Source organism: Furipterus horrens, unplaced genomic scaffold (genome assembly GCF_987537825.1).
Source record: "Furipterus horrens unplaced genomic scaffold, mFurHor1.1.pri manual_scaffold_9, whole genome shotgun sequence".
In the NCBI taxonomy this organism is placed as follows: domain Eukaryota; kingdom Metazoa; phylum Chordata; class Mammalia; order Chiroptera; family Furipteridae; genus Furipterus; species Furipterus horrens.
The window spans coordinates 96,562,235-96,586,970 of NW_028327179.1; the positions used below are offsets into that span (position 1 = coordinate 96,562,235).

Below are 24,736 nucleotides of genomic sequence, written 5' to 3' on the forward strand. Positions count from 1 at the left end.
GCCAACTGACTGAGTGTAACTTATTGAAAGCAGTAGCACAGTCTCTGTATTTTTGAATTTCTGAGTTAACCAAGCGGTTTCATTGGTTTATTTGTTTTATTTTTGCCCCACTACCCCAGTGATTTAATCATTTTGGCTTTGTAATTACTATTAATAGTCAATAGGGTAAGTCCTTTTACTTCATTCTTTCTTCTCAAGGTATTTTGGGTATCCTTGACTTTTTACATTTTCATATTTGACATTTAGAATAAAACTATTAATTTCCACACAATAAAAACACCTGCTAAGATTCTGACTTGAAGATTCTGACTTGAATTTCATTGAAAGTATAGGCCAATTTGGAGAGACTTAGAATCTTTACAAAATTTCCAATCCTTAAACATATATACTTTTTTTTCATTTTGCACATTGACCTTGAATTCAGAGTTTTCATAAATTCACTTATGAATTTCAATAGTTGACCTATGGCAGTTTTTTCTATGTATGCAACTGTGTTTTGTGAATAACGACATTTTATATTCTCCATTTCAATTCTTATGCCCTTTACTTCTTCTTTTTGCCTAATTGCTGGCTAGCTGTTGAGTCAACATTAAATAGAAATTGTGTTAGTGGAGCATATTTTCCAACTCAGAGAAAAATCTCTTAATATTTCACCATTAAATATAATGTTTCTATAGGTTTGGGTGATACTCTTTCTCAGATTGAAAGTGACTTTGTAATTATAATTTTCTAAGTCTTTTTGTAGGGACTAGATCCTCAATTTTATCTTTTTGGTGGATTATTCCTTTTATTATTATTCTAGAGTAGCTCCCATATACCTATAAACGTGTTTTTGAATTTGAAATGATATCAATAATGCTGCTTCCGGTTTCTTTATGGCTAAACATGTTTGTTTGTTTGTCTTATTTCATATTTAACCTTTGGGTGTGTGGCTGTGAAAGAGAGAGAGAGAGAGAGAGAGAGAGAGAGAGAGAGAGAGGAAGACGGAGAGAAAGGGAGGATTTACGTATTTCAGGTGTCCTTTTTGTTAAGATTTTGTACCTTGACTTTTTTCTTCTACTGTGATTATCTCTTTATTTTAGTGTCTTTCATTAATGTGGTAATCAATATACATAGATTTATTAATACCAGCTTTTTTGTGTTTGTTTATCAAAAAGGTTATCTGCTTCTTTATTTCTCCTCTGTTGCCTTCTGCCTGCTTTTGGCTTAATTGTGCTTTTAGTTTCTTCCATTTTGAAGACCACAGATTCTGTATCTCTTTTTGATGAGTTACACTAACTGGTAATATCCCAGTTGAAGAAGTTATGCTAACAAATTGAAAGTCACTCACCGTTTCAGTTCTCATCATGACTCTTAGAACTTTTTACTGAATAAACATGCCTTCCTCTGCTTACTTCTTATTTTCAGAAGGTTTAATTGCATCCTTTTTAAATACCACAGTAATTATTTTAAACTCACAAGGTGTAAAATTTGCCAGCCTACTTTTCAAGTTATATTTCTACATTGTTTTCAGATATTGATTTGCCTGTGGCTTCACTTTGAGTCACACTGAGGATTATACTTTACAGATACACTGAGGGTCTGGAGGTCCTCAGTGCGTCCTTATTTGCATATTTAATAATCCCTCACTTTGCTCTCATCCATTCAGGAGTATTCTTGACAACTTAGAAATTAGAACGGCGGCTTACCCCTTCTTGGGACTTTAACGACAGTAGCTGATCGCCTTCAGACCCTTTCTTATTGATGAGAAGTCACTGTCATTTGAATTGCTGTTCCTGTAAACACAATCATAGTTTACCTTTGGTAACTCTTAGTATTTCCTCTTAATCCTGGAAAATGTAAATTATATAAAACTGTTGAACAAAGACTGCTTAAGAGGCAAAGGAAAGTATAGCTTCCATTAAATATCATAAAACTGAACAGACAGGAAAGGGACTGGAAGGAATCAAACAAAACTATGGATGTAAAAAGAATCCACTTAAAACTCTTGGAAAGCAAATATAAAGTTATTTTAAAATGTTCTTTTTTTTTAAATTAGGAAGATGAGATGGTGTCTGTCAGTCATGGAATAAGTATACAATTAGAATAAAGTTACGAAATGTCTAGAACAATGCAAAGACAGCAAAATAGAAAAAAATCTGAAAGGGTAATTAATTAAGAGACATAAGACAGGTTGATTGACTGCATCATTGTTGGAAGAGAAGTTCCAGAAGGTGTAGACACGGTGAAATGTAGAGAATTAAAAAAAAAAAGATGCTAGTCAAGGAGAAACTGTGATGAATTTACATTCATTTACAATTTATTTTTTGTTTATCCTATTCTGTCCTCAGAGTACATTATTATTTAAATATTTATGTTATCTTCAGTTATAAAAAAGTTTTGAGTATACGTTTTTCTTTCTTTGTTGCACTCATTAAATAGAATAATTTTTTGCAAGTTAAGGACTTAGGTCTATTTTCAGTTTTGTAGAGTTTTTGGTTAAGTCTCTTCAAGGAATGTTTCTTTACCATTTTCTTTATCTTTTGCTCTAAACTTTATAATATCTACGTTTAGTCTCTCCACCTAGTATTTGTGTCTCTAAACTGCACTTTCAAAAGTGTATCCTTTTGTCTGTGTGTATTAAATCTAGGTGGATCCTTAAATGTGACTTTCCAGTATGCTACTGCCCTTTTAAACATTAGATGTAGAAATTATTCTCTTTATTGAGTTTTTAAAAATTGTGTGGCTATATTCTCATTTGAAATGTCTTTAATTGATTTGTTTTTATACACTGTGTTTTCACGGCTACCTGGTTTATTTTTCTTAACCTAATGAGTATTTTAGTAAATATTATGCCTTTTTTAAATCTGTTGGGACATTCTCACCATTCTGTGTTAGAGTCTTTGGAAGATTATCCTATGCATTTAATTACATCTTGAATGAATTCAAGGTTCCAATTGTTTACTTTATTTTTCTTCTTTAACATGAAATTTGTGGGTTTTCAAATGTGTTTTTAGGCACACGTTTTGCGTGAAAGACTTTTTGTTTTTATTATCATTTGCTTTTGCCTTGCTTTTTCCACCTTCTCTTTTTCCCTGTCTCGGGATTTTGAGGTTTTGTAGTTTCTGACCAGGCTCCATGGCCCCTCGTGTAGAATCAGGTTCTATAATACGCATTAGGTGCTGTTGATGTGATGGGAGAACCAGAAAGCACGCTGACCTCTTTACAGTCACCACATTCTGCAGCCCCATAGATGCTTTCTACCCCCTTCTATGGCCCCCGCCCACGTGCTTGGCTTCAAGGAACCATATTGGTCCCCCGTCTCCCAAAGGTGCCTCGACTCCATACGTGCTGAGTTCCAGGTATGACTGCCTTCATACTGGAGCATGTTGAGTGTCTGATTCATTTCTGGTGTATGAAAGAATTGTCCCATTTTAAACTGCCACTGCCTCTATTTGGGGCTTTGCATTTTATATTTTGATCTGTCATTTTCCTGGGTTTCAAGTAGCGGAGAACTAAAGAACTCATCTTGAGCATAAATCTTTTCTTAAAACTATAGTATACAAACAATAGTATAAGTGCAGTGATAAAATTAAGTGTCATTAGGCTTCAATTTCTGGGAGAAAATAGAGAGCAGTAGAAATTGTGGTAAGTGAAAGGGGATCACTCTTCTTTGGCTTCAGCTGATTATTGCTTGCAATAAATTTCAAGGAGTATCAAATCTTCTGTTTAGTTAAAGGAAGCCAGAGACCCTAATTTTTATGTGAAATCTTTCAATTTTGATATTGGTCAACATCTACAGTTTTTAAACATCTCTAAAAGCCAAATTTACAGGTCAGCATCACGGGACTGTGGGCTGGATTAAATCCATGAATTACTGATTTGTGGCTTCTGGCATACATTCTCACTGTGTCTGAGCATGTCATCTTTTTTTTCCTTTTCTGCTTCTCAGCTCTGAAGTTTCTTTCATAAGTAAAGCATTGTTTTTACCTGTCAAAAGAAAATGGGAAGCAATCAGACATGGATCACAGAAGTTATCCTGCTGGGCTTCCAGGTTGACCCAGAACTTGAAGTTTTCCTATTTGGGTTCTTCTTGCTATTCTACAGTCTCACCCTGCTGGTCAATGGGGTCATCCTGGGACTCATCTGCCTGGACTCCAGACTTCACAACCCCATGTACTTCTTCCTTTCAAACCTGGCCCTCGTTGACATGTCGTATGCCTCAAGCACTGTCCCTAAGATGCTGGCCAATCTGGTGACACACAAGAAAACCATCTCCTTTGCTCCATGCATCCTTCAGACTTTCCTGTATTTGGCATTTGCCATCACTGAGTGCCTGATTTTGGCGGTGATGTCCTATGATCGGTACGTGGCCATCTGCCACCCCCTCCAGTACTCTGTCATCATGAGCTGGAGGGTGTGCACGGTCCTGGCCGCCACGTCATGGGTGTTCAGCTTCCTCTGGGCCACAAAAAAATCAACTACTTCTTCTGTCAGATCACGTCAGTATTCAAATTGACTTGTGCTGACACTAGACTCAATGAAATTGTCCTCTTTGTGGGCTCTGTGCTTGTTTTAGTGGGGCCCCTGTGCTGGGTGCTGGTGTCCTGCACACGCATCCTCGTGGCCATCCTGAGGATCCGGTCCAGGGAGGGCCACAGGAAGGCCTTCTCCACCTGCTCCTCCCACCTCTGCGTGGTCGGGCTCTTCTTTGGCAGCGCCATTGCCATGTATGTGGCCCCTAAGTCCCGCCACTTTCAAGAACATAGGAAGATTCTATCATTGTTTTACAGCCTTTTCAACCCCATGCTAAACCCAATGATCTACAGCCTGAGGAGTGCAGAGGTCAAGGGTGCCCTGCGGAGGTGTATGGGGAAAAGGGGGTCACTGTGATGGAAAGTTGGCAGGGTTTCGAGTGGATTCACTTGTCCTCATCATCCCAGGCCCTTGAATGTCCTTTTGAATCCTTTAATTTAACCAACCATGACTCTTTGTCCTTGGACTTCTTGTAAAATGAGAAAATAAATACTCTTACTGTTTAAGCCACTGATACCAAACCTGAGATAAAGCATGAAACAGAAAATCATGAAATAGATGCAAATATCTTAAAGAAAACATTAATAAAACAAGTCCATAAAATAATTTTACATTTTGATAGTTTCTACTTGCTGAATGCTAGAATTGTTTAACGTTAAAACAATGAAAGTAATTTGCCGCATTAACAAATTAAAGATACATGTCAGCAGATCTAATAAAGTGTTTGACAAAATTTAGCATTAATTCATGATAAAATTGTTTACAAGCTAGTAATAACAAACCATAAGCATTTCTAAAGAGGATCTACAGGAGAAAAGAAAATCCACACAGCCACCATCATATTTAATGATGAAACACTAACCTCTTTTCCTGCAAGTAAATAATGAGATAAATATGTACACCATCACCTTGTTTTCAGCTTTTTATTAGAGATTGTAACTAGTACAGTTAGAACAAACACACACACACACACGCACCCATATCTACACACACTCATATTTGTGAAGGAATAAACAAATTGTGATTATATGCAAATGACATGATTATATATGTTGGAAAACCAAAGCAATCTTTTTATATATTACTATGACATAAGAAAGTTGAACAAGGTAGCTTAACACAAAATCAATATGAACATCGATTGTATTTTTATATAACAATAACAAATAATTAAAAATGAAATTTTACAAAATGAAGCCATAAACAGCAAGACTTAATTTTTAAATGCTTATGAGTAAATCTAACAATGAATATACAAAAAATGATAAAGAGACAATTAGAAAAATGTATTGAGGCATTATGGTAATGAAATGCACAGGTACTCAGTGTGAGATATGTTAGATTCTTGCATTGGGAAATATATTACAAAGATTAGTGTAAATATATTACACTAATACATTTAGTGTAAACCTAATCAATATCCTACACTGTCTCAGCAGAATGTGTGGATATGTGCAGACCTTGACACGCTGATTCTGAAATGCAGAGGGCCAAAGCTAGCCCAAATACTATTTAAAAAATATGGGGTGGGGGGACTTCAGGCCAAGATGGAGGTGTAGACAGACACGCTGCATCTCCCTCCACTACTAAGAAGGAACAGAACTACCTCACAACTAGAAACAACCAGAAGTTCCAGAAAGTCAAGCTGCATGGAAGTCTAACAAACAAAGATATAAAGAAGGAATACTCATGCAGACAGGAGGGGTGGAGAGGATGTGGTGTGGTGGCAGCAGCAGCAGCAGTGGAGGCAGCAGCAGTGGCAGTGGCAGGCCAGAAGAAAGCACAGTCACACATTTTAAAAGGTTGGGAGGAACACCTGGGGAGCGTTCCCAGCTCCTCACCAGATCTCACAGCACATGGTCCTAGTGTCGGGGAAAATCAACCCTCATTGCTTCTGACTGTGCAGACCAGTGGGGGCTGGGGTGGAGGCAGAAACTGCCGGTCTCTCAGCAGAGTCTGCTTGTTTAAAGGGCCCCACGGTCCTAGAACATCTGTAGACCCACCCTCTGGGAATAATGGCTAGGGCAGCTAGAGGGGCGCTAGGCCCAGACGGAAGTGGGAGAGGTGCCTGGAAAAGGGGCGAGTGCTGGACAGGCGGCATTGTTCTCTCTCTGACCCCTCCCCCACATACAGCGCCACACGTGGTGAAATAGGTCGCCCGTTACTGACAAATTCCTAAGGCTCCATCCCTTACAACATAGTAGGAATGACAGCTCTCCCTGGGACACAGAGGCAAACAAACACAGGAACCTGTCAGAATGAGAAGACAGAGGAGTATGGCCCAAAAGGGGAAACAGATCAAGGTTCCAGTGGGAGAACTAAGCGACGAGGAGATAGCCAACCTCACAGATGAGAAGATAGCCAACCTAACAGATGCAGAATTCAAAACACTGGTGATAAAGATGCTCACAGGCTTGACAGATATGCTTGAGTATGGCAAATACATAAAAGATGAAGTGAAGGCTATGCTAAGTGAAACAAAGGAAAATCCACACAAAACCAATGGTGAAGGGAAGGAAACTGGGGTTCAAATCAAAGATTTGAAACATAAGGAAGAAAAAAACAGTCAACCAGTGCAAAAAGAGAAAGCAAGAATTGAAAAAAATGAGGAAAACTTCCAAAGTTTTACAAAAGAGATGGATATACAGGTCCTGGAAGCACAGAGGGTCCCAGGCGAGCTGGACCCAGAGGGGACCACACCAGAATGCATCATGACTGAGATGCCAAAGGTGAAAGATAAAGACAGAGTCCTGGGGGCAGCAAGAGAGAGGCGGAGACTTGCCTACAGGCGGGTGCCTATAGGACTATCAGCTGATTTCTCAGAGGACACTTTGCAGGCAGGTAGGGACTGGCAAGCAGTATTCAATGTGGTGAAAGGTAACCTGCAACCAAGATTACTCTATCCAGCAGAGCTCTCATTTGGAATGGAAGGGCAGATGAAGTGCTTCCCTGACAAGGTGAAGCTAAAGGAGCTCATCATTACCAAGCCATTATTATATGAAATGTCAGAGGGACTTACTTAAGAAAAAGATCAAAACTATGAACACTAAAATGACAACAAACTCACAACTATCAACAACTGAATCTAAAAAATAAAAACAAAATCCAACTAAGCAAACCGGAATAGGAACAGAATCATAGGTACGGCGATCATCTGGAGAGTTATCAGCTGGGAGGGGGGAGGAGGAGAAATGGGGAAATGGTGCAGGGACTAAGAAGCAACCTTTTTGGCCCCAGGGACTAGTTTCGTGGAAGACCATTTTTCCATGGACCCACGGGGGCTGGAGGGGGTTGTTTCTGGATGATTCAAGCGCATTACATTCAAGCTCACCTGCTGTGCGTCCTGGTCCGAGACTGGGACCAGGAGTTGGGGACCTCTGCTCTAGAGAGCTCAACTAAGACACACTTAGGAAGTTAGAACGGGAAGGAGCTTACAATCACCAAACATTATCAGTGAAAGAGGGAGAGGGAGCAGGAGAGAGAGGTTCATTTTAACCATGGGCTTTAATCCACGAAGGAATTAAAACGTGGCTCAGAAATCCGGAGATATTTGCAATGGCGGGCAAACTATAGATAGTTAAGGTAGAGGCCTCTCTCAGCTGCCAAGTCAAAAATACGTGTGAGAGATGTGCAGTGATTTTTTGGCACTCACGTCTTCTCTGTCAGGAGATAATGATTTCTCTGAGATGATGTCTTGGCAGGGTCCCTGGGGCCCCTGCCGTGAGAGATCAAGAAACCCCAGCCTTTCCTCTACAATGAAACAGGAGGAATCCGGGAGTGGAGTAGTTTGAACACTGATAAAATAAGTATTGAGAAAAAGTCATTTACAACATGATCTTGAATTTTCATTTTCTGTGCCAGGGCTTGCATACATCAGAGATCCTGGCCACACGAGTCCCACACGTGCACACGTGTACATGCAACTCCCAAATAAACACACGCAAATTCCCCTGGGCCTCTGAGAGAGTGGAATGCAAAAACATGGGAAATACATTCATTGGTTCACCCCCGTAGGAGCATAGCAAAGCCTTTCAATGTCTCTGGTGATGAAATTCCACAGGGGCTGTCCCCAAATCATTATTTATGTCTGTGGGGAGGGAGTTGGATTCAAGTGAACATGGAAAAAGCCTTCGCTTGCAAAAGCAAGTCTGTCATCAAGGTCTCTGATGAGAGCTGTGTCTGGGCATCACCTCCCGGTGAGTCCCCTTTAGAGAGGAGAATCAATCCCAGTGTTTTTCTCTGTGACGTCTCCTCTAAGTCCAAGGCCAGGTTTGGAGAATAGAACAGAGATTATGCCACTGTAAGTAATGAGCGCTCATTCGCCCTGAGGAGGGGTTCTCGGGTGGGCAATGGGAAAGGAGGGGTGAATGAAATCACCAGCTTTGAGTGTTGGTGACAAAAATGCCTTCCACGTGTGGTTCTAAGCCTGTCTTCATAACAAGGGCCCTGAGGGGACCACTAGGGACAACTCCCTCTCCCCCTGGTGTGGCCATGATGCCTCTGACCCTCTAAGACCCTCCTCGTCATCCTCGCGGAATCCGCTAACCACCCATGGAGGATATGATCTGGCTAAAGGGCCACAAAGGACTTCGGGGCCACTTCCTCTAATGAAAACCCCTGCAGTCAGAGATGAGGGGGTTGCTCACCCCTGAGACTGGCCTTCCTTTCCCACCCGTTTCCTGCTTGTCTCTGCAGACTCACAGGAACACTGTCTGGCTAAACACGACCCGCTTCTCACTTGTCCAGGAGAGAGATGGCATCTCTCACAGGTAAAGCCCAGCATCTGCTGGCATTAAGATTCTCTCTTTTGCTTTTATTTTTGTGGCAGGATATTAAGCATGTACCATGTTTCCTATGGTTATTGGATCCAGAAATTACTCTCCAATGTTGGCTTTTAAATTCCCTAGTAATATAGCTCTATGCGCTTATTAAGTGTCTTATGTCAGTTAATTCATTTTATTCCCTCAACTATCTTATGAGGTCTGGTCTATTGTTCACCCTGTTTTGCGGATGGAGAAGCTGAGGCACAGAGAGACCCAGAGGGTAGTAAGTAGCATAGTCGGGATTTGAACCCAGGCCGTTGAGCTCAGATTCCATGTTTGTTCTTTAAACTATGGTACTTGTTAGGGTCAAGCTGAGTGTCAAAGTGACTGCTGCATGTGGTAAATAATTTCTGAGTGTGAACATGTGACCCATCTGTACTGGCCCAAAATACCATCTCTGACGGACAGCCCAGGGCCCTCACTCTGAGTGACCCACAGACCCTTGTTCTTAAATGGCCTAAATCAACCCCCCTTTCCATTCAATAAGGTTTCCCCCTCTCTGCCCACACGCCCCACCCCCCCCCATTGGGATATTTTGTGTAGTAGAACTGCCTTTTGAGTTTTAAATCCTGTAGTTTCTTCTCCAGTCCTGGAGTGAGGTCACTTTAAATGATCCCCCCACTTCTTTAAATTCCTTTGAAAACTAACATAAAAATTCACATATAAAAACATTAATAGAAACAAAATTAAAATGGCCTGCTTTTTACTTAAACTAAAAAGAAAAGCAAGAAAAACCTGAAAGCATTTATTATACCATGATTTTCTTGGCTCTTTAATCCCAATGACTTGGGTTCTTCCTTGAATTTTGTGGTTTCTTTGACGCTATTAATAACAGCTAATATTTAACATCTACTATCTAGCAGCCCTTTAACTCCCAATCTGTAAATTTCATTACCTGTATCCCTCACACCCGCCCTTTGGACATCTGTTGTCACTACTTTACAGATGAAAACAGTGGGGCTTAGACTAAGTGACCCCCGTTCTTGGCATTCACCTTGCAGAATCGAGATCTGAATGACGGTCTGACCCACACTGTTAACCACGCTTAGTCAAGGGTCTTGCCCTTTTCAGCTCCGGCTGATTTTCATGCCATGAAAGAACAGAGAAATAGGTTCATGAAACTTTCCCCCTTGTTCTGTGCACTGTCCATCTTTCTTCGGTGTGTAGCTAGAGCGGTCGCTGAAATCTTCAGTTCAGGTACTTGTCTCCAGGCTTTTTCTCAGATTAAAAAAGAGCAACACCTGGCTTCTTAAATTGGGAAATTTTAAATGCAAAATCATGCCAACGTTTAAAAGGAAAACAAATTACTTTCGCCTTAGCCTGTCTTTTTCTGCCTTCCTCATGCTCACAGAGGAGCTGATCACCAGCCTGTGTGTGTTGATAGCCACCATGACAGGTGTTTCCTCCTGACCTTCCTACAAACCTGTAACACAGTGCACCTGACCTTCCGTAGCACCTAGGGCTTGTCTGTGGTTCACCTCAGACGAAACACGTTGTCTGACTAAGACTTCCCTTTGCCTCCTTATTTACCCCTGCCCTTTAGAAATAGTTTTTTTCTAGGTTATTGGCTGTTTCTTTCAAAAACATCTTACCAAAATATATGCAAAACTCTGTGATTCTACATTGTTTTAATTATGAACTTTGATTAGTCGATTCTAACCGTTTGGGGAAAAGAAGCTAACGACCTTGCTGTGCTAGGTCACTGACCTGGGTGGGGCAGGAACGCAGGTGAGCCCTCCAGGTTTTGCCTCTGCTGTGCTCCCAGGGCTCCATCCCAGGCTCATTCTGCCTGCCTGTCCCCTTCAAGCTCTTACCCCGCTTCACCCCCCCAGAGGTCTCCTAGGACTCATTCACCCAAGCACCGTCCTTGGAAAGAGATTTAGTCTTTCCAGCTTCCTGCATCCTTATTTGCTCTAAAGACACACAGGCAGGACTTTTTCTGAAGTCATTATCTAAGTTTTTACCATTACTTTTGTTCCTTACTTTCCATGCTTTTGTAACTCATCGTCCCTCTTTGAGTTTCTATCAGCAAGGTATGGACATTTCAGCTGCTCCACTTCCAGTCAGGGCACATCAGAGAAGGAAAACTCTGACCCCAAAAAACCTCCGCTGCCTTGTGGCATACCTCTTCAGGGGAAAGGCTAAGGGAGTAAACCCCGACAGAAAATCCGGAGCCGGAGTCCCTAAGGCGGTTTGACGTTGTAGTCAACACCGGCAACTCCTGCGGCGCACCTGAAGTCAAGCTGTATCGACTCCGTCTTTCCCTTGGACCCTTCAGCTGCGAAGAGAGGGGGGGTCTGCTGCATGGGCAACAGCAGACCCTCCATATCACCCTGCCCAGGCTCTGTAGCTTCAGCTTCACTGGAGAGGACACTCCAGCGTCATCGCAAGATGTCGATTCAACACGGGAGGAGACAGATACCGTGTCACTCCCGAGTCGGACTGCACAGCCATTCTCGGCGGTGCAGATAGACTCTTAAGAAGCTACACCATCGTCTCTCCAGACGGACGGCTGCCGACGACGACGACAAAACATAAATCAGATCATATTGTACATCTATGCTTTGGCTTTCTGCGGAAAAGTTTTATTTCACTGTGTATCTTATATTATCCTTTTTGTTCCATATTGTCCTTTTTAATGCCTGGTGGTATTCTGTGTTATAAAAGTAGCTAAATATTTTTATTCATCTCCAATTTACCAACTTTTACATCAATTTCAACAAATACTTACAACCTTGGTCACTATGGTTTGGATCCCCTGGATTTCTTCCTGTTCTGGGCTCCCCAAGTCCTTCCTGCCTGGGGGTTGTCCCTCTAGCACCCCCTGGGCAGACCACGGTCCAATGGGGCTGGAGGCAGGTGGGCGCCCCTTCGCCCTTCAGATTCTGCCCCTGCGTCTTCTCTTTGGGGAGACCTTTCCTGATAATCCCATCGAAAGAAGCCCCCTTCAACCAAGTTACTTTCTATCATTTTGGCCTGTTTCTTTCTTTCATGGTGCTTTTTACTCTCAACAAATGTCTCGTTGATTTGTTTACTCCTGGTGTTTGAGGGGTGGTAATTAACCAAGACTCTCCTTGTTCCAAGGCTGAAGAGAGAAACTGAGAAATAGACGCGAGCCTTGTCCCCAGCCTCTGGGCCGTGGACCGGTCCTGGTCCGAGCCTGTTAGGAACCTGGCCTCACAGCAGGAGGTGAGCTTCAATGTAACGCGCTTGAGTCATCCTGACTCCATCCCTCCCACCCAGTCTGTGGAAAAATTGTCTTCCACGCGACCAGTCCCTGGTGCCACAGAGGTTGGGGACCGCTTATCCAAGGAATCAAGTAGAAGTGCAATATAGGTCTTACTGAGGCTTATTGGGAAAACATGGTTTGAAGCTTTGACACAATTTCCCTCCAAATCACACCCTTTAGCTCACTCCTGCCCTCAAGCAGGACCGAACGTGTCCTTGTAGGCTTTCCTCTGAGGGAGCAGACATGGACGTGACCAAAAATGAGAGCAGAAGAGGGGCAGTATCATATCCTTCTTCCTGTTCCACAAGTCACATCAATTAGAGGACAGAGAGGGGCAGGTGTACCCCAAGGTGTCTCCCTCCCTGCAGAGAAGCTTTCCCCAAATGGAGAGGCGCAGACGACAAACACACCTCTTTCCCCTTTCACTGTCTGTCTCCCCTTCGGAACATGTCGCCTTTATCCACTGCTGTCCCCCCAGAGCCTAGAATGGGGTTGGGAGAGATGACGCACTCAAGGAATACTGTCAAGGAATTGTTGAAATATACACTTAAGCTGTATACAATTATTCACATATCCAATTCGCCTAGGGTGTAGATGCTAATACTTAGCACTGATAACCGCGTGCAAGGCAGTGGCATGGTCACAGCGCCACAGGGAGAAAGTGGTACCAAGGTCCTGCCGGGAAGCCGGCAGTAGGTACCAAACACTCCGAAACATCTGCATCTCGAGCATCTGCAAATTCACGTTCAGAATACATCCTAAGGGAACAGTCATGAGGCTAGACAAAACCCCAATTTGAAAGAATATTCATCTCAGGGCTGTTAAACATTAGAGAAATAAGAATATAAAAATGTCCAACAATAAGAAATTAAATAACTTGTGATAAGAGAATTTTGTACTAATGATAAACAACATCTGTAAGATATTCTTTTAATACATAAAATTATTCATTATGTTAAGTAAAATGGTCGTTAAAAAATAGTCTGTAGAGAGTAATCCCGATTTTCAAATATGAATCTAAGGATCTAATTTTTTTCTTAAAGAAAAATTAGAGTTATTTTTTCAATATTCTGCTGGATGTGAACCTGTAGCCTAATTTAAAAATAAAGATCGTTCAGGCTCTTTCTTGGAAAAAAAAAAACAATGTGAGAAAAGTGTAAGGGGACAGCACCAGGTCACGTGGCTCCTCAGCGTGATGACGCTGTCCAGCCCTTTTGTGACCCTTCCTCCCTCAGCTCCTGGACAGACCCGGGCACCTGCCAGGAGGGGCTCCTTAGAAAGAAGCAGCCGAATGATGCTCCAGCTGCTCCCACTCGCTGTCAGTGCTCAGAATCCGTCAGAGCAGCTGTAGGCGGTCACCATGGCGACAGGTCGTGAGGAAGGTCTGCGGGGGGTTTGACAACAAGAAGGCGCTGTGACGACAGAGGAGCGTGGCGCGCCGGACAATGAGACCAGCTCTGAGATCTGCCTTTATATTAAGTCTGAACGCAACACGGTGTTACACAGCTGCGCTCTTTCAATGGACCCACGGTTAACGTTAGTCCGCTTCCCCCTCTTGCTTTTCACTCTTGAAACGGCTGCAGACACGTCATCAGGCCGGACTGAACTTGAGACATGTGCGTGCGCTCCCTGCACGGAGCCGTGGTGCTCTTTCATCCAGGGCCAGCGGAGAGGCAGCCAAGACGCAGAGCAGAGCTACTGGGGGCGCCCAGAGGAACCAGAAGCTGCTTCTAGGAAATCCTCGGCAGCTGTTGAAAGGAGGGGCTTGCAACGTTGGAAAGACACTACAGAACGGAGACGTTGTCTCGGAGGGATTTCAAATCTGAAATAAGTGCGTGGGGAAGTAAGCAACTCAGAAAGAGCAGAGCAGCCTAGCCTCTCCGCACCTTGGACCAAGAAGGCAAGCAAGCCCAGAAGGGCAACTACTCCTATTGCAGGTCAGGGTCATTTCCCTTCTTTCTACCTAAACCATCCAGACTCACGCCCTCGAAGGGCAGCCGGATCCCTGAGTTCGCCAAAACAGAGCATGTCTATAGGCGTGCGCATCCTATTAGGTAGAATACATATAATCATGTATTATATTATCTTATATTTTATTATCTATTACTCTATTATTCCATTGATATGGGGGAATATTTCCTGATTTATATGAGTAAAAGTTAGCTTTTTACAGCATACCTAAACCCAAATGATAGAGAAACCATTCCAAGTAGTGCATTGCTAAATGGCCCGCAGTAACACTTGGTAAGCATTCTGTGTCTTGCTTGCCCTACAGCGGTGACCTTCCCGTCCTGGTCGCGGACGTGTGTATCTCTGCCACAGGAGCATGAGAGGCAACCAGACGTGGATCGCGGAAGTCACCTGCTGGGGTTCCAGTTTGAGCCAGCCCTGGAGTTTTTCTTCTTTGGGCTTTTCTCTCTCTTCTACACCCTCACCCTCCTGGGGAATGGCATCATCTTGGGCCTCGTCTGCTCAGACTGTAGACTGCACACCCCCATGTACTTCTTCCTCTCACATCTGGCTGTCATTGACATGTCCTATGCTTTCAACAATGTCCCCAAGATGCTGGCAAACTTAGTGAACCAGAATAGAGCCATCTCCTTTGTCCCGTGGCTTATGCAGACTTACTTGTATCTGGCCTTTGCTCACGCAGAGTGCCTGATTTTGGCGGTGATGTCCTATGATCAGCACGTAGCCATCTGCCACCCCCTCCAGTACTCTGTCATCATGAGCTGGAGGGTGTGCACGGTCCTGGCCACCACGTCCTGGGTGTTTAGCTTCCTCCTGGCTCTGGTCCATTTAGTTCTCATCGTGAGGCTGCCCTTCTGCGGGCCTCGTGAAATCAACCACTTCTTCTGTGAGATCCTGTCTGTCCTGTGCTGACACAGGGCTCAACCAGCTTCTCATCTTTGCTGCTTCTGTGTTTATCCTAGTGGGGCCCCTGTGCTGGGTGCTGGGGTCCTACACACGCATCCTCGTGGCCGTCCTGAGGATCCGGTCCAGGGAGGGCCACAGGAAGGCCTTCTCCACCTGCTCCTCCCACCTCTGTGTGGTCGGGCTCTTCTTTGGCAGCGCCATTGTCATGGACATGGCCCCTAAATCCCGCCGTCCCGAGGAGCAGCAGAAGGTCCTTTCCCTGTTTTACAGCCTCTTCAACCCCATGCTGAACCCACTGATCTACAGCCTGAGGAGCGCAGAGGTCAAGGGCGCCCTTCGAAGGGCACTGTGCAAGGAGAGGCCCACTTGAGCGGCATCAGAAAGCAGTGTGGGGAGAAGGCCTTTGCTCCCTGGGAAGCATGGGGAGAAGCACTTTTTGCCTCGTGCTATGATAAATGCCACGTTGAAATAGACTATTAGAGGCCTAAGCTGATCACCTGAAACCATACAGACTTCTGAAAATAAAATGGATGAATGTCTCCATGACCTTGGGTAGGCAACGATTCTCAGAGATAATCCAAAAGCACAACACATAAAATTTGAAAACTTGATAAATATTGGACCTTTTAAAAATAAATCATTCTGTTCATCAAAATCACTATTAAGAAAAAAGGAATGCAAGTCACAGACCATGTGTGTTATAGATATACAGTAGTGTAAATGGGATGCTCAGTCAAGTGCAGCCACAAGAGGAGGTACAGCAGAGCCTTAGGAACAAACCAGCTTTATCGTAATCACAGGTCCTAGAGACAGCTGGAGCAAGGGGAAGATTTAGACCCCGCAGCAAACACCCGGGGAAGGGGGTGTATATGAACAGGTTGGAGTTCTTCTAATAGAGAAATCTTTACCGTGAAAAGAAAGGGACCGTGGGGACAGATAGTGCAGGAGAATTACTCTAACACTCAGAGCCCGAGTTCTCTTACACTTAATAATCTCATTTTAAATCTAGCTGGCCTCTCTTCTCCCTTGAAACGTCAAGTGTGTCTAATAGCATATGCTGTTGTTTTCTTCTGCTTTTCTTGGTTCTTCTCGGTTTGAAAACCCACATGCACATTTCTGACCTTCCTGCAGCGGCACGTGCATCTCCTCTCCGTCTCTGCCCATTCCCTGGTATTAAAGTACCCCTGACAAACTGCTTCGTGATCCAATTAGAAATATCGCTTGCCCACTTCTAACAAAAAGATTGGGACATTTCTAGCTTCCATTGGCCGTACTCAAAACATTTATTAAAAAAGAAATATAATGAACAAATTTGTAAAAGAAAGAACAGTTGGCAATTGCAAACTTCAAGCCCATGAAACGGTGAATCCCTGTTCTCTAAAAGCAAAATAAAATAAAAATAAGTAACTCCTATAATTTTTACTTATTGAATTCTGACAAACTAGACAATATCTTAAAATCTCAAAGCAAATTTCTAAAATATACTGCTTCCCATTGTGAGAATAAAGTTAAAAAAAAATAACCTTTTCTGTTACCAAGTTATAGTTACTAGAGGGCCAGACGCGAACGGGGACTTTTCAGTGTGGCTGCGGAGAGAGAGGGAGAGAGGCGTGTGAGGGACCCCCCCCAACCCCCAGCCTCGCAGGCCGTGGCGGTGGGACCGCAGGCCTTGCTGACTGGCTCTTCAAGGTGCGGCAAAGCTCTAGAGTTCTTACGATGTATGAAGGTCATCAAGACCAGTGCACCCAAAAACCTTGTCACCGAGGATGGCTGTGAAATCACTACTAAGACCCCAACGGCATGCCACGAGGGGTACCAAAGCTGACACCCTGTAGGCAGCTACGGATGAATATGCTGGCCCTTGGCTGTGGTACCTAAAGACCTTTCGCTTCCTCCGGAGAGGCATACATCAGTTTATGGAGGGAAAATGAAGACTTGGTTAAGAAGACAGAAGAATAGAAGCAAGTGATGAAAACTCATCTTTTATTTGACATGACAACCTTATCTCACCATAAATTATGTGGAAAAAAATGAATAGGGACTTCTCATGGTATGGGAGTGTGACAAGCTCTGCGGACATGCTCCTCAGTGAAACGGGGAACAATGGTTTTAAACAACCAGTTAAAGTCTCTGGAAATGTCCCTGAGAATAAACAGCAAATGAAGAAACGTTTTTCAAGAAAATCTCCTAGAATTCAGTAAGGAGAGCGAGAGTCTGTGATAATGAACCAAGAGCAGCTGCCTCCTTCACCTGCTCGGCTGGTGGAGAAGGATATTCCGGGCACAGGCGGCCGAGACCACAGGGCCCCCCCTCCCTAAGTCCCCACCAGAGGGCTGTCTCCCAGGAGGGGCGGGGTATCAGCACTCCTCACCCTGCTCCCGAGCTACTTGCTGAGAGCTCAGTCCCTACAATGGAGATCCCACTCGGGGAGAAGTGGGGCCGGTCCCCACACCAGGCCAAAAACAGTGTCTCCGGAAATTTGACTGGAGGTAAAAGTAGGCCAGTCATTCAGAGCTGGTCATCTCTCCTAGAGGAGCTGACTTCATGTGCAACAGACTGTCGAGAAAATCAAGTCTAAGGGCTCCCTCAAAAGCAGCCGTAAGTTATAGTGAAAGACAGTCTACTTGTAGCTGGTAATTATGGACTGCTTTCTCTGTGGTAGACTCAATTTAAATGCTTTAAGATAATCTTCACATCAAATCTGCAGAATGGGTACCATTACTATCCTTATATAAGGATAACGAAAATGAAGTTTAGAGAAGTTTACCCAGGGTCACAGAATTATTCATTGATAGAAACATAATTCAAGACCAAGTGGTCTGGCTTTAAATGAACTCTGACCCTCTCTGTTACAGAAGACGCACGGACGTTCGTAACCCGAATGGCTGGTGTCAGGAGTTCATAACATGCACTTGATAAACTTCGAGGGATGTACAAATGAACAGTCACTGTGTCAAAATTTCTCCCCATAGTTTATGGGCCTGGGCATGTGTTCACCTCCATTCTTTTAAGTTAGATATCTTATTATCCATTAGATTTATCCAATTCTTGCTTTTAGTATATTCTTTTTATTTTTAGTGATTTGGGAGAGAGAGAGGAAGAAAGGAGGAGGGAGAGAGAGATTGAGAGAGAGGGACAGAGAAGCAGAGAAACATTGATTTGCTGGTCTAGTTATTTTTGCATTTGCATTCATGGTTTATTCTTGTATGTGCCCTGACTGGGGATCGAACCTGCAACCTTGTCATATTGGGATGATGCTCTAACAACTGAGCTACCCAGCCAGGGCCACTTTTAGTGTATTATTATGTGATGGATATTAATCATCAAGAATATGTTACTGCTCTATGATCACAGAGAAGAAATATAACACTTTTAAAAACATGCTGAAGAGCTTTTTATTCACTTCTATCGTCGAGAGCAGTGGTCATTGGCCTCTCAAAGGACTGTACCAAATTGCTAAGCCTGTAACTCAGGAAGGCCAGGATGGGCTGGTGTCTGGCGGGGACCTGTGTTAGGGTGTTGCCCTTGAAATCTCTGGCAAGAAGGTGGAGACAATTATGGGCAGAGACTACGGGAAATGATAGGATGGGAATGTGGACGTGGTAGCTGGCTCACCTGCTGCCTGAAATTGGCACCTCAAGCATCTCTGGCATGTGGACCAGGGATCGCCACCCACCGAGCTGTAAGATTAGTATTTACTGTTTGCTGCGAGTGTAGAATATTATTGTTAAGTAGGGGTTGTTGAGACAGAAACAAAAGGGGAGGTGGAGTGGCGTCCCACTGAGTGAAAACGTGTTTTCCCAACCACCAGGGAAGTGTCTTGTACTCCTTGCTTTCTTGGCCAATATTCAATAGCACTGTTTCATTTTGATCTTTTTTTTTTCTTTTTTTAACCTGTGTTTCTCTGTTTGTTTGCTTTTAATTTTTGAAATTACATTGGGCAAAAAAGAAGAGCTGGGTCCTTGAGCCCACTGTGACTTAGTCAACAGAATGCTGGCTCAGAGTCCAGATGTCTGGGTTTCCACCCCAGTTCCCCACTAATTCACTGTGTGACCTTAGAGAAGTTGCTTAACTCCTCTGGCCTTCAGTTTCCTCACCTGTAAGATCAAAAGTGGAACTAGACAGCCTGTAAGGTTCTTCCTTTTTTTCTTATTTTCTGTCTCTCTGTTGGTTTCCTGACTTTATATTGGAATTTGGGTTTTCACTTTTTGAAAGGAATATAGAATAAATGTCATGCAAAGAAGCTGAAATGGACTCTTAAAGATAATTGAACATCTTTGGCCTTAAAGACAGTAGGAACTCAAGAGTAACTGCTGAGTTAATAAATGACTTGGCTGTTTTAGACTCTAGGAAACTGGAATTGCAGAGGACTGGCTGGAGCGTAAGGGGAAATGCCCACCTAAGAAAAAGGAGTTTTACTGGACTTCTTGAATCTTATTAAGAGTAACTTTCACTGGGAAAGAAGGATTCTAGCACGTGGAATAAAACTCACACGTTTAATTCTGTGCCTGTATTGCCCACACTGTAAACAGTAATTTTAGTATCTACAGTTTATTGAATGCTTACTAAGTGTCAGGCATTGCGCTGAGATACCTGCCTTATTACCTTGTCTGTTTCATGACAACTCTCTGAGTTCAGTACTTTCGTTGCCCTCATGTGAAGCATGAGAAGGAAACAGAGGCAGCAGGATGGTAAAAACCTTCCTCTGCTGACAGGGGTGTGAGTCAGCGAGGGTTGTGCCCCAGGTCGGCCTGACTCCACGGACCACACCCGGAGCCGGGAAGAGCCCTGCCGTTTCCCTGTCTGTCGTCAAGCGAGGGGCAAGAAGTTCATCTGGAACGTTCTGAAAGTCCATTTTAAGGAAAAGAACAAAAGTATAGCCAACAGAGTTTTCAGTATGCAAGGGTGGGTGAACATAGGTTTACAGTTCGTGTGGCCAAGGGCATGCAGGTGACGATTTTTACAGGGGCTTTATTAACTCGGAAGAACGTCACAGTGGCCCAGTGCACTTACGCACAGTCTCATCAGCGGTCCCCTTGCTGGCCTTCGTTCCCTACATGTTCTCGGAGTCTGAAAATCAGTCAGCAAGCCTGACTTTCAGTGACTGCTTGGGTTTGCCCTGCTGCCCTACCTTTGCCCACCCCTGTGTGTGTGTGTCTGTGTGTGTAAACTAGTAATATATTAACCAGTTTATTATTGGGCAAAAATTACCTGGCTATAAGTAGAGACAAATGAACCAGGCAGAGTAAAACGAGGGAAAAGCACTCAAGACTGTGAGAGATGTACAGCCCCCTGGTAATTAGAGACACGAATTTTAAAGCACGATACTTTTTTTTCCCCCAGATGGTCGAAAATGAAAAGATGGATGGATTCTTTCTAGTGTTGCTGAGCATGTGGGCAAAAGGATATTTCTCCATAGTCTTGGTGGAAATATAAGTTAATTTGGTGGTTATTTGAGAATATATCTTTAAAAATTAAAAATATATACACCTTTTGATGCAGCAATTCTAATTCTAGGAACATAGCCTACAGACTTATTCACACATATATGGGCAAAATATCTACACAAAGGTACTTTAAATTGAAGCATTATTTATAACAGCAATGTCATAAGTTAGCTAATATCCTTCAATAGGTTGTTAAATAAAACATTATCAATCTATAATATGGACTATTACGCAACTGTTAATATAATCACATTTTATTTCTATAAGGTCCAGAGAAGAATCTCATAAAATAAGTAAGAAAAAGAAGTCATATTGATGTAGTACTTTATCACTCATTCAATTTTATGTGAAATACAATCCAAATAGTTCCAAGGCAGACCCCCTAGACCCCACTATAGAAGAGACATTTTACATTGCTACTGCTCCCCAGGCCCCTTCCTGAGGGACCCAGCTGGAGTCAACTGGGAACCATCAAATCTCTCATAGCGGGGAATACTGTAGACCTGGGTTCAGTATGCTGTGATCAGTTGTATCCTTGTTCTGCTCCCTCATGTATAAATGTTGGTAAGATACCACCCACCCTGTCTGTTCTCAGGGGATGTTGTGAGCTTCGAAGAAAGGCAACATATATGTCAACACTTTGTAAGTAGAAAAGTACTGAACAGGAAGGACTCTCAGTCCTAAAGCGCAGGGACTCATCCGTTCTCTTCTCTCACCTTCATCCCCCGCCCTGACTTCCCCAATTTATTATTTACCTGACCCCTTATTAAAAAGATAGAGGTCTTGGAGGTGTGCTCCCTTGAACTAAAACCCATTACAGTTCAGGTCTAGGAAAGATACTGGGAGAGCCAAGGGGAGTGTCTGAGCAAAAGATGAAACTGGGCCAAAGAGTTGGTTTGGGGCAACGATATTAGACAGGTGTGCGATGCTTTCCTCCCCAAAAGTAGGTGGTGATGGAAATAAGACAGCTGATAACGTAAGAAGGTGGGGAGAATGCAAAGGCTGCGTTTCCAGCTACTCCAAGCGTTACCCCCACGGCGTTTGCATTGAACTGGAAGAGCAGAAGTAATGACTGAAGTTGGTAAGGAGTCAAAACAGTAAGTGAGTGATTTTCTGGTGTGCAGAAGACACGTGGCACCCCATACCGTGGCACATTATCGTGGGTGGGTGAGCAGTGGGCATCTTTTTGTGGGCCGTCGTGATGGTACTGGCAGAGTGATATGACCTTTTGTAAAGCCAATGCCTGTTCTATATGATCTTGGAGGCACTCTAGGCATACAAAGGTCTCTCCCTCCTGCCTCCGGATACTCAGAATTTCTTTAGCAAGACGATCATTTGTTTCGCAATTAGAGATAAACTCAACATGCAGGTGCACGTGTTTATGCTGGGTTGTAAATAGCAGGTACTGGGGGACCTGTTTTGATAAGAGTTAGAGTCCTAGATACCTAAAGAGGGTGGGGAGTAAGGGAGGCTGGGACAACCCCCGCCAACGACACCTATTTTAATCCTTACCTCCTCTGCAACCTGTGGCCATCCCATAGTGTTCATTTCCACTTAAGTCTCTGAAACCTGGTAGGAGACCTAAGAAAATGGCAGAAACAAAACAAATATACACTATGTTCCCCCAATGGGAGGTCGATTAAGTAAAGCGCAGTGTCTCCACCCCTGTGCAATGAAGTGCTATGCAATTACCAACCAACCAACCAACCAACCAGCCAACCAGCGTGGTCATTCTCCATTCCTTGTGTCGCCATGATACATTAAGAAAGCAGGTGTAATAGAGAGATGGGTGGACAACCTGTGTGTGTGTGTACGGACTGACATGTATTCTGGAGGAAGACGTAAGACACCAAGGAGAGATGCCGGAAACTGAGATGATGGTGTCAAGCAAGAGAATAACTGGGCCTAAAGCTTATAAAATTTGGGGCAGCTTCTTTAAGAAAAAAAAATGTGCATGAATGACTACAAAATTAGTGCAGGGTCTTGCTGGGGGTCCTTGGCCGGGGCTTTGAAACTCCAGGTTTGCTAGCATCCTGCTAAATCCCGCTGGGGCCGAGCAAGGGAGGCAGAACGTCAAGGAATACTTCTGAAAGCTCCTAGAAATTTGAGCCATTTTACCTACTCAAAAAAACTGAATAAAAAAAAAAAAATCAGTCTGTGTGTCAAGGTAGCTTTGGAGAAAGAGAATTGACCTAGTGACCAAGCCTTGTGAAGCCTTGAGTTCCTTTAATCAAATTTATAACAAGTTGTGAAGACCACAACAGTCCCTACACTGATGTATCATATTTCACCTATCAGACTGGCAAAGATTTAGAAGTTTGAAAGACACCATTAGGGAGAGCATCGGGTGTACTACGTTGCTGTAATTTGGTATAAATGGCCTCCATGGAGAACAAGCTGCCAATGTCTCCCACAATTACAAATGCGCATACCACTTACCCAGCAATTCCACCACCAGGAATAGATCCTGCAGGTCGGCTGGCACACGTGCCAACCAACAGAGGTAAAGGTTACTCATTGCAGCATGGTTCGTACTGCCAAACCATTGGAGACCTCGGTAGGTGAACGGCCAACTCAATCATGGTACATCCATTCAGCACACGACTGTACAACTGAAACGCAAGCCAGCTTTTATGTACTGATATGATGGAACAATCTGCAATCTGTATTTTAAGTGAAAAATGCACGTTTCAAAATACACTGTGGGCTGTCGTTGGTGTGCTGTGTTTCCTAAATGCAGGGACTAGTTCTGGAAGCATTTCACCAACGACTTGCATTATAGGAGTGTGCAGGAAAGAGTGCTGGACAGAGGAGGAACGCGTATAAAAGGGAAAACGCAGACTTTGTACTTTCAAACTTTGAAACACGTCCATGTATAACCTTTGCCAAACACGATTTTTTTTTAAAAGTTAAAACAGGTGTTTTTCTTTTTTAATTCTTCAAAATGTCTAGTGACCTTAAACTCTAAGGAACCCTGAGACTGTTTGGAGGGCATCCTGTTCAAGTCCACGCCTTTGCAGGGAAAGCAATTCCACATTTCATGGAATACCGGGCATTTCCCCTCCACTGGAGCGTAGAGTTTAAAAGTCTCATTAGTGATTCAATGAATTTATGATCTTAATGGAAGCAGTTTCCCGGGAATTTTTGTTAGCGGACCTACTCAAAAAATTTCTAGGAAATGGTTGTGTAAGTTTCTGGCAGATATGAATTCCTCTCTGTAATGTACCCCATTACAGCACTTCAGCTCCTAAAAATTAAAGGACCCCCTTTGCCCAGCTCCTCTGGGGGAGACAGAACAGAACCGCGACACCGGTATCTCTTTCTTTGTGAGCCTTGTTCTCGTTGGGGACTTGGAGTTACTTTGCTCGGTTCAGAGAAGACTAGATCTCTCTGGACATGGTTAAAACTCCAACCTGAAAACGCACAGCGAAAGTGAATCAAGTCTGAGATGGGAGAATATTGGATCTTAAATATGTGCTATTATTCTGAAAATAGGAAAGCTGGCATTGACTGGGGGCCACTGATTCGGCCATCAGAGATTGAGAAGATGGGAGGAATCTTTTGTTACCCACAAACTGCATGTTTCAAGAATTAGTTAGAGCCAAGAATGTGTTTCAAGATTGATTTTTGTAAAAGATAACCCTTCTTTTCAGGACAAAAAGGCTGTGAGCAAAACCATTTACTTCCACAAGATGGTGCTCTAACTTCTGCCAAGCAAGAAATTCCCATTTCCTTCAGGAGCCAGAAATCCAAGATGGACTTCTGACTGGGGACCGAATCTGTGTGTGCTTTGGGGAATCCATCAAAGCAGCGCATTGGGCAAAAATGCCCTGGTGGAGGTTGAT

General features: G+C 43.4%; 2 protein-coding genes across 2 annotated transcripts; both read left to right on the forward strand.

Annotated features, from left to right (window-relative positions):
* Positions 1-3,982: 3,982 nt before the first annotated feature.
* LOC150002294 (olfactory receptor 2A12-like) lies at positions 3,983-4,872 on the forward strand. The gene is given in 2 exon segments (XM_090286844.1): positions 3,983-4,439; positions 4,442-4,872. Coding segments are annotated over 2 exon segments (888 nt in total).
* Positions 4,873-14,893: 10,021 nt separating this feature from the next.
* On the forward strand, positions 14,894-15,814 carry LOC150002295 (olfactory receptor 2A14-like). The gene is given in 3 exon segments (XM_090286845.1): positions 14,894-14,924; positions 14,927-15,440; positions 15,442-15,814. Coding segments are annotated over 3 exon segments (918 nt in total).
* The last annotated feature ends 8,922 nt before the right edge of the window (positions 15,815-24,736 follow it).